Raw genomic sequence first — 10,293 nt, forward strand, 5'->3', positions numbered from 1 at the left:
CTCCCTCCCTTCCTTCCTTCCTTCCTGTTCTTTCCCACCAAGTCCAGTTTGTGCTGCTCATACATGCACATGGATGAGTGCAGGCTTGGTGGGATGTGTTCATCTTGCCAGGGACCATTCCCTAAAGGAGACTGACTCCTCTTCTCCCAACATCCATCATCTGTCAGTATCTGTCAGTAGTTCTTCCGCACAGGGTAGGGGCTTAGGACCACTCCCTCCTGCATGCTGAAATGCTGACTGGCTGGATAGTATGCAGGCAGCCACCAGTGCTGTGCTCCTGAATACACCGGTTTTGGTTATACTCAGAAGACATTGGTTTATCCTGTTCCTCCTTGACCTCTGACTCTAACAGCCTTTTGTCCCTTCTTCCACAATGTTCATGAGCCTTGGAAGAGAAGAGGCATAATATAGAGGAGCCCATTCATGGTAGAGCACTTCTCAGACACTGACTGACTCGCTGCATGACCCATAGTGAGTTCCTGTGTTAATAGCTGTCTGCTACACAAAGACGCTTCTCTGATGAGAACTGGATGCTGCTCTCATCTGGGGTGTAGAGAGATGAGTATTTAGAAGGCAGCGTGATGCTGGAGGTTCACCCGTGGGACATATGAGCTCCGCAGCTATGAATTCTTCGTGAGATTTACTTCACCAGGCCTGTGTTTCTCACTGTGAAATGCCCTTGTCTTGGTTAGCTTTAATGGTCAACTTGACACAGCCCAGAGTTATCTGAGAAGAGAAGCCTTCATTGAGAAATGTATAGGTTAGTCTATGAGTCTGTTTGATTGTTAACTGATGTAGGAGGATCCACCCTGCTGTGGGTGGTACCACTCCTCAGGTGGTCATCCTAGCTCTATAAGATAGATTGCTAAGCCAGGAAGCCAGTCAGCAAGCAGCTTTCTTTCATGACTCCTGCCTCTAGATTCCCGCCTCTAGATAGTTGCCCTCACTCAGCCTCGGTGATGATGGAGTGTGTCCTGCAGATGTGGCCAGGACTTCCTCACAGCACTCATGGGCACATCTGGACAGGCTGGTCATTATCCAGGCTGCTCATTGCCATAGCTCACAGCTGGCTCACAGCTGGCTCAGACTGCTGGTGACTTCTCGCTCAGTAGCTTGCATAGCCCCTCCTGATTCTGAGAGAGCTAGCCAGCAGGGAGTTGTTTATAAACTGCACATCTCTCTCTTTGTGGCCTTTACAAACGTCCTCTTCTCCCCTTTCCCACCTAAGCCCGGTTCCCCTTTCTTCCTTTGTATTACCTTAGCATGGAGTCTTTCTTGGTTTTGGTGTAAAAGATTACCAATAACTTGTTATCAGCAATTTACCTCCTTATTTATTTCTCCTTTAATAGGTTTTAACATTTATTTTCAGGTGTTATCCTCTATGTCTTCATCATTTGAACATGGTCATATATCTTTTTTTTTTGATATTTTGTAAGAATAATAGGAACATGAAATTATAGCCATCTGGCCTATGCCCTTCCTCTAGGGAAGCACAAAGGCAGTATTCAGACAGTCACATTCCCAGAGTTCCCAGTGTTGTGTTAGTTGTTAGTGTCATCCACGGAAAGCCTAGATAACTTAGCTAGCCGCATAGCCAATGGGAGAGGAGCCAGGAGTACTGCCTACACACCTGCAGTCACCCCTCTCCCTCTACCCAGCCATTCACCCACATATAGTTAGCCTTAGTAAATAAGTAATATAGAAATGGTTCCTGACAGTCTTCGCCCATAGGATGGTCATAGTCTACTGGAAGGGAAGCATAGGAGCAGCATTATAGAATACACTCAGATGGAAGTGTCTACAAGCCTGAAATTTGAAGGGTTGAGATTGCATTTAGGTGTCCTAAACTCATCGATATTACCCATGGGTAGGTGGTACGGGAAGTGCACCCCAGCAATTAAGGGTCACCTATGAAAAAGCAATTGTCTAGAGAGGTTGAGGGCTTGAAGAGAACTGCCAGGGATCAGCAGAAGACGTGCCACACAGGTGGGGAGCCCAGAGAGCACGAGAGCCATTGCTAGGTAGTGCTTGCAGTAGTGTTCAGTACCGCAGACTGAAGAGTGCTCTCAGGTCTGACACAGCTTACTTGTTTTGAGAGAGAGAGAAAGAGAAAGGGTGGTGGTGGCGGTGGCCTGCTGTATAGCTCTAGTGAGCCTGGAACTCAGAGATCTGCTTGCCCCTGCACCTGAAGAGCTGGAATTAAATGCAAGTGGTACCACGCCCATTTGGAAACCAGTGCTTTGCTTTAGCAACAAGAAAGATTGAGGGCTGATGAAGCTGGGAAACCAAGGAAAGGAGGACAAAACTGCATTGCCTTCTCTGAAAGGCCTGTTTATAGAGTTCATTTTAGAACTTAAGGTATATCAGTTTCTCCTGCAGTAGCTTTCTGTCCCCAGTGACTTCCCTCAGGACATCTTTGATAGAGAAGGACCTATGTCAGCTCTTGGTAAGAGGCAATGATTATGCTGACAGAAATAGTTGAAGTAAAAAATGCCAAGTGTTTGCTCTTTCTCACTAGAAGAACATTACTTGGTGTTGTAAATTCCATCTCGTTATCTCTGTTTCAGGGACGGGAAGGTGCAGAGATCGAGCCCTGGGAAGATGCTGATTATCTTGTTTACAAAGTCACCGATAGATTTGGCTTTTTACAGTAAGTCACACAGATTGAAAGCTGTCATTTTTTAGTTATAATCTTACCTTGGTTATCTGTTATTAAATTTAGTAGATTTTTTTTTCTAAGATTCCAGGAGTGATCTAGTATACTTTTTGTTCCTAGCATTTTTAACTACCTTGGTTAAAATTGAGCTATAGTTAAGAATGTCACCTGTACTACCTTTGTGTTTTGTAAAGCGCACAATCAGTGCATAAATGAGTTATATTAATAATTTAACAGTTAAATGCACATAGATAACATTTATATTTTTAAAATATTATAAAACAATTTTATATGGGTGAATTTTCAAAATAACTAGCAATTAGAAAATGAGTGTTGCACAACCTAAGATTGAGCAATGAAAAAAAAATGTCAAATGGATCTTCCTTATAGCTGTAAATGTAGTCCTGATACCACTTCTCAAGATTGACTCTGTCTGTCCTATGCTCTGTAGAGCCTTGGGTGAAGGAGACTACTAGTAATTCAGTTAAAAGATGTTGGCTCATAAAGCTGTCCCACAAACTAATGTCCATCGGGAGGGTTAGGTCCTAGTGTTGTCTAAATTGTGTGTTCATCTTACTGATTGGCTGGCTTCTGGTTATCGAATGATTTCATACTTTGTCTAGAGAAAAGAATCAGAATTACTTTCCATGATGTAAGTGTGCCGAGGCTTTGAAGAAGTCAGATGTGGGAGTATCTCACAAAGCTCGTGTTACGTTTCGAGCTGGTGCCTGTGTGACGCCGTCTGAGACTGGGTTTCACTAAAGGACAGCAGAGCCTAGGATCCAGTCACTGTCCACAACTCTCTGCCTTCGCTGTTTTCATTTCTTCCTCCTTTTTTCTTCCTCCTTTTTTCTTCCTCCTCCCTGTCCTCCTCCTTTCCCCCCCCCCTTTCTCTCTGTCTCTCTTCTCTTGTCATTGAACTGCTACAACTGTGGTGAGAAGCCATGGCATTTGTGTTAGTCACATGCAGACCTGGGATGTGAATCACGTTTTGAAGGACAACTTGAGAGTAAAGACTCTCTTAAGCACAGTAGGTTACAGATTTGGTCTTCATATTAGAAAAGTTGAAAAAAAGATTTCTAGGTTCTGTCCTAGATTTTGATTCAGAAGATGGGATGCAACTCAGTTCATTTTGACCATTCCATCCATATAATTATGTGTTTTTAAGAATTGTAGTGTAAATAGTATCAAATGCACTTAAGAAACCCCTACTTTCCTAAAGGGACCTAAACTTTCTTTCTTGCCAGTTGAAACAAATTTAAGTCATTTTAAGACAAGTTCTTGCCCAAGATCCAAACTTGATCTGTCAGTTAAAATGTTGTAGTTTATTTTGCTTGTTGTTTTGTTTTAATTTTATTTTATTTTTCAAGTTTGAGCTGAGGTCTATTAGGCTGTAGTGGGGGGGAAAGTCAGCCAATAACGTACCTTGATAGTCTTAGTTAATATCATTGAGTATTTCCTGTATGCCAGGCAGTGTTCTAAGCATTTACTCTTTCTCTGGGTTCTAGATGGTGAGCCTGTAGTGCTCAAGTAAGTTACCTTCAGCTGACTGACAGGTCAGCTCCTAGGATAGGGTCTCGGGGGGGGCCTTACTTCAGAGCTGTGCTGCTGTTGCTGTCTACTGTTGCCTTCTTTTGTTTTAATGAGGGCCAGGAAGAGCACTGTGAAGTGCCTACACAGAAGACTGAAATTGCTGCTTCTAACAACATACACACTAAGACAGCATTACCTTTGAAAATGGCTGCTTCTATCAACATACACACTAAGACAGCATTACCTTTGAAAATGGCTGCTTCTATCAACATACATACTAAGAGAGCAAAGGTGACCATATCTTGGAAAAAAAATGGCAGGTACCAGTTCTCGTGATGTCACACCACTCAGGTCATAAAACCTGCTTTATACTGGAGTCCCAAAACAGAAGCACAAATGAAAACAGTGCTGGAGAAGTGGATTCCAGTGTGACGCTCGGCTTTAGTGACTGTATCTCTTACAGTGTCTACTCTCAGTGAAGCTTTCCTCAGTTTGCTGATGATGGCTGTTATTGCTTGCCACAGTAGATGGGACTTTATCATACCATTGGAGAGAAATTTTGGTGTGAACATCTAGATATTACTTTCAAAAGAGAGGTCAAAAGAGCACCTCTCCTATCTTAGCTGTGTGTAAGGTTGGATTGTTGCTACAATTGAAATTAGATTTTTAAATTCATTGTCAATACAGTACAATTCAACACACAATCTACTAGCCTGATAGATATGCAGAGTACTCACTGATATTAACTAAGATTGCTGTGATATATAAAGGAGTGACACAGTCTAGGATTGACTTGGTTTGGTAACAGAGTTCACAGTGAGTATAAAAGCTGTTGCCAAACCAGCCTGTGGTGCAGTCACAGCTGCACACTGGAAAAGTGGAGCTTGCTTAGGAGCTTGGAGAACTTTAAATGTTTAGCAAAACTAGCCACCATAGTCTTCTGGACTAAAGAATGTCTGGTATTTGTGTAATGATAATAATGTTTTTAGGTCACAAGTTTTTAATAGAAGAGAGAATTAAAAGGAAACTGTACCAAAAATAGAGGAGGTCAGATAACACTAAGCATCAGATGTTCAACTACTTATCCAAATGTATGTATTTATAAAAGGTAATGGAGTCAGCTGTAGGTTCCTGTGCCTATATAGGTCTGTAAGAGACAGTGAGAGAAGGTGCTTCTGCTTCCAGTATCATCCATTTTGATTAGAAAGGTGGCAGAACTCTTACCAATCTTAGATACAGATTTTAACTAGGTTAAAATCTTCCACCTCCCATCTCCTGCCTAGCTATAGGCTGTAGGCAGTTTTATTCGCAGATTTATTTAATGAGGGATAATTTGGGCAGCAAGGTTACTTAGCATCATTTGGCTCTACCTGCTATTCTCTTGTCCCTGGGGGCAGCCAGGCCTTGGGAGCCAGTATTTAGCATTATAGTACAAAGCAAAAGACCAAACCTCAACACTTGTCAGCTGAGTGTTGTCTCTGAGCAGTTCTATATGTGCCTACAAAGTCTAATTCTCTAAAGCAAGGGATATATACTAGTCATCTGTTAGCAAGACCCAGATACTAAATGTTTTTTGCATTTGTGGGCCATGTATCTTTATCACAGTGACTCAGCCCTGATGCTATAGGGGAGAACAACCCTAGATCCCAGACAGTACCTTAATGAGTAAGAATGACAATGTTCAATTAAAACTTTACTTATAAAACAGACAGCAAACAAGATTTGACCCATGGACGATCATGGTTTGCTTACCTGGAGGAATACTCATCTGTGTATTCTGACTGTGCTCTCTTCCTTTTTTCTGCTTGAAGGAGATTTGAGTAGCAAGATACAGACTATTAGAACCAGTGTGGTGGCACACACGTTTAATCCCAGCACTTGGGAGGCAGAGGCAGGCCCGTCTCTGGTATACAGAGAAAGTTCCAGGATATCCAGGGCTATGCAGAGAAGCCTTGTCTTGAAAAAAAAAAAAAAAAAAAAGATGGTGGGAAGGAGAAAGAAAAGAAAAGATAGAGATTATTGGCATAGGCAGACATGCCTTTAGTACACATCTGTGTGGCGTTCTCTGATCTCAGATGGCTGTGAGCCTCAGCATGTGCCTGCACAGAGACTTGAGGACAAGGTCTGTAAGATAAGTGTGCACGCAGCAGATTCAGTCTGGGGGAGTTCTCGGTATGAGCTATGAGATGATCCAGTTGTGTTCTGTCTTCTATCTATGAGGTCTGAAGATTGAATTCAATCCTTACAATTTCAGTTTTTTCTGAAACTGGTCTCATCCACTGTCCTTTTTCTTTGTACACCCCAGCAATAGCTAAAGATGATGTAAATGCACTGGATTGTGTAGTAGGAAACATTTCTGTGTTAGGCTAAGTGACTAAATGGAAATGTTTATTTTCTTATCTATGAGAAGAGGGATTTGGGCTTTCTCTCTAAGTTCTCTTCTGTCTTTATACCACTTTTGTCAGTTCTATTGCTGTAGCTAAATGGTTCATGTAAGAACTCTTCAGAGAAACAAAGAATAACATAGAAAATACTAGGCTCGTGAATAATAATCTGTCATGTTCTTAAAAGTGGTGCCACTTGATCTCAAGAGAAAACAGAAGCAAAAATATGCACACATTGTCACCAAAACATCCATACTGTTGAGAAAGCTGCTGAAATCAGTTTTGCTTATATGCAATACTTTATTTATTACTGACAGTTAATATAAGAGACTCAGGATACTTTAACATTAGAGGTGATAGCATACATGGACCAGAGAAATGGTTTTGTTCTTTTCTATATTAAAAAGACACTGTTGAAGTTTTGACAGCAAAGTTCTCTTTATTTTACAGATTAAAGGGGAGGGGGTTTTTAAAATTCACCAGCCCATTGGAAGCTAATTTTTCTTTCCTTTTCTTTTCCCTCTTTTTTCTTTTTTGATATTGGGAATTAAACCTGGGGCTCCACTTATGCCAGACACATACCATACCCTACCACTGAATTACATCTTCAGCATCTGTGTGTGCTTGTCTGTGTGAGTGACGCACACACTCAGACAGATGTACAAGTTCATGTGTTTACATGTCCACATGTGTGTATACATGCATGTAGAAGCCAGAGGTCAGCCTTGGATGTTTCTCAGAAGCTATCATTTTTCCCTCAGTCTAGATTTCTCATTGTATTTTGTAACCCAGCCAGTTAGACTAGGCTGGCCAGCCAGTGAGCCCGAGATCTGTCTCTGTCTTCCTAGTGAATGTCACCATGCCTCTGTTTATGTTGCAATTGCTAAGGATTGAACTCTGGTCCTCCTCCTTGTGTGACAAGCACTTTACAAGCTGAGCCATCTCTCCTGGTCTCCCAACTCTGATTTTACATTTTAATTTAAAGACAGAGTCTCACTAAGTTGCCCATATAGGCTTTGAGCTCACTGATACCCAGGCAGTTGTTGAATTTTATATTTTTCTTCTACTCAGCCTCTTGATTAGCTGGGGTTTTAGTTCTGGCCCTCCAGGCCTGGCTCCAGTTTTGTTTTTTGGTTTTTTTTTTTTCCTTTTTTTTATTTTTCGAGACAGGGTTTCTCTGTATAGCCCTGGCTGTCCTGGAACTCACTTTATAGACCAGGCTGGCCTCAAACTCAGAAATCTGCCTGCCTCTGCCTCCCAAGTGCTGGGATTAAAGATGTGTGCCACCACTGCCTGGCTCCAGTTTTTTTTTCTTTATTCAAATTTTAAGCAGTTATTTTATTTTAGTCAATAGTTGGATCCATGAGTGAAGGTGTTGGTCTAGGACACCAGATAGTAGACCAACCTAAGTGTCTAGCTTGCCACTTGGCTTTGTAGAAGTTCTGTGGAGCTTACTTTACCTAATCTGTGAGAACTGTCACACCAGCACAGTTGAGGTCACGTAGTTTTAAGAAAGACTATGTGTGAGATTCACGAAGCCTAAAACATTTACTGTTTACTGTGGCTGAACCCTGGCCTAGGGCAGCGTTCTCCAACAGAGCTTTCTGCCGTGATAGAAATGTTCACTATGGCAGTCTCTAGCTACATGACTTTTGTGTAGTTGGATTGTTGCTAGACAGACTTTGAATTGTTCCCTGTAGGATAGTTTGAAGTTGAGGCATGTTGTGACAGTAGACCAGGTATATTTTCTGTTGAGTCGATGGGATGGAAACATGAGAGTCAGGTGTTACATAGGATACAGTTAGTAAGAGTCTGCTCTGATGCCAACCATTCCTGTTTGTTGTTCTCTGCAGTGAGGAAGAGCTCCCGTATCACAATGCAGCTGCGGACCGGGTAAGTGCGGGCTCTTTGTTTGTTTGTTGTTATTGATGGATTGCCTCGAGGAATTGAATCTACTTTTGTCATTTTTGAGTGCTGTATTGTATGCAGCTGGCTTTGTTAGAATTTGACCATAATTGTATCACTCTTAAGAAAGTAACTGAAATAAGCATGAAGTGGGTTTAGGAGGATTTATGAAATTCTCATCTTTCTTTAAAAGTATGGAAAAGGATAGCACTCTAAAATGTTCAACCCCAGCTTCAGGTTCTACCTGTAGGAAACAGCCTCTGTAGCAGGAACTTTTAGCCATCTGTCCATCTGTCCATCCATATCAAGTAGGCTTGTGTGACATTGATGTTTTTTGTTTGGCTGTTTTCTCTCAACTTTTGCTAGTTCTTTGAGACGTCCACATGGTGCATTTTGGTCACTCTTCCCTCCTTCCTTGCCACTCAACTTTGAGTCCTTTTTGTTTTTAAACCCATCAAATTTTGGGTCCCTGTATATTCTTGGATGTGTGGCCTTTACTGGAGAGTGGTCAGCCCTTTAAGAAAATGGTCTCTCCCCTTCTCAACAGCTATCAGCTGCCAATAGCTTCCTAGCCAGCAACTGGGTGTGGCTTCTTGCCCACCTCCCTCTTCATGCTGGGATTTTGTCTGGCTTGACCTGTGCAGATCTTATGCATGCTGTCACAACTGCTGAGAGTGCATATGTACAGCTGCCCTGCTGTGTTAGGAAATAGTTTCCTTGTCTCTGATATTTCTGCTGTCTCTGGTTCTTACACTTTTCCATCATTGTATCTTAGCCTCGGAGAAGAGGATGTGACATAGATGTCCCATTTAGGACATAATTCCTATTCTCTACACCTCGAACAGTTGTGGGTCTGTTAACCACCTCCCACTGTCAAAAGAAGCTTCTCTGACGAGGCATGACAGCTACAGTAGTCTGTGGGTACAGCAATGAGTCATTAGGAGTAATGCATCCCAAGTGATGCTTATGAACCCTCTGGATAATAGTGCACCACTTTAGACCAGGAGCTCTGAGAAAGTAACTGTCCATGAGATTTTATTCAACTTCCTACAAGTAAGGACTAAAACACTCCCTGTGGTCAGTTCACTACGTTAGCATTTTAAGGACTTAGACAGGTGACACAGTAAACCTGTCAGTTTTTCTCTAAGCATTTCTTCACTGTACTTAGCGAGGAGCTGTTCTCCACCTAGGCGTGCGTGAGAAGTGGGGACTAGAGGTCTCAGTTGCTCAGAACTTCCGGGTCCCTTTCTCTTCCAAAATGAACTGGAGAATGAAAGTGAAGGGATTTTGTTTGTGTGGATTCTACTGGGGAAGGGAGATGAGCTTCAGACAGTGCAGGTGAAATTAAAAATGTAATTTAAAAATATTTTAGGAAGATTTCTAAGATCAAAATATTCTGAAAATCAAAACTGTTGCAAAACCTTAAGATGTAAACAGAATTGTTATTTTCGATATATGAAGAATACCTTTGGACACCTCCTGCAGGCGATTGATAGGTTGCTGGGTTCTCTGGTACTATCTATAGCCAAGAAGCTTTGACAGGACTTTTAATAGCTAGATAGCTGACTAATAAGCCTCTGTCTGTCTCTTCTTGTGTCCTGACTTTCTTAGTCTTCTGACCCATTGACACCACCACAGGACCCCCTTCTTCACCCCCATCTTTTCTTTCAGCTCAAATTATTATAGCCATTACAGATGGTCTCTAACATAGTAGTCTCCCTCCCTCCCTCCCTCCCTCCCTCCCTCCCGCCCGCCACCGGCGCCCCCCCCGGCCCGCCCAGAAACAAAAAAAAAAGTGTGTGTGTGGTTGTGTGT

General features: G+C 42.2%; 1 protein-coding gene across 2 annotated transcripts in view; it reads left to right on the plus strand.

Annotated features, from left to right (window-relative positions):
• Positions 1-10,293, plus strand: part of Usp6nl (USP6 N-terminal like) — a 125,226-nt gene that overhangs the window by 67,455 nt on the left and 47,478 nt on the right. For both annotated transcript variants that reach the window (XM_028764881.1, XM_028764882.1), the window contains exons 4-5: positions 2,568-2,650; positions 8,427-8,466. In XM_028764881.1, coding sequence (XP_028620714.1) covers positions 2,568-2,650; positions 8,427-8,466 — 123 coding nt within the window. The remainder of the gene's footprint in view (positions 1-2,567; positions 2,651-8,426; positions 8,467-10,293) is intronic.

The sequence above is a fragment of the Grammomys surdaster genome, unplaced genomic scaffold, assembly GCF_004785775.1.
Source record: "Grammomys surdaster isolate TR1022 unplaced genomic scaffold, NIH_TR_1.0 146, whole genome shotgun sequence".
In the NCBI taxonomy this organism is placed as follows: Eukaryota; Metazoa; Chordata; class Mammalia; order Rodentia; family Muridae; genus Grammomys; species Grammomys surdaster.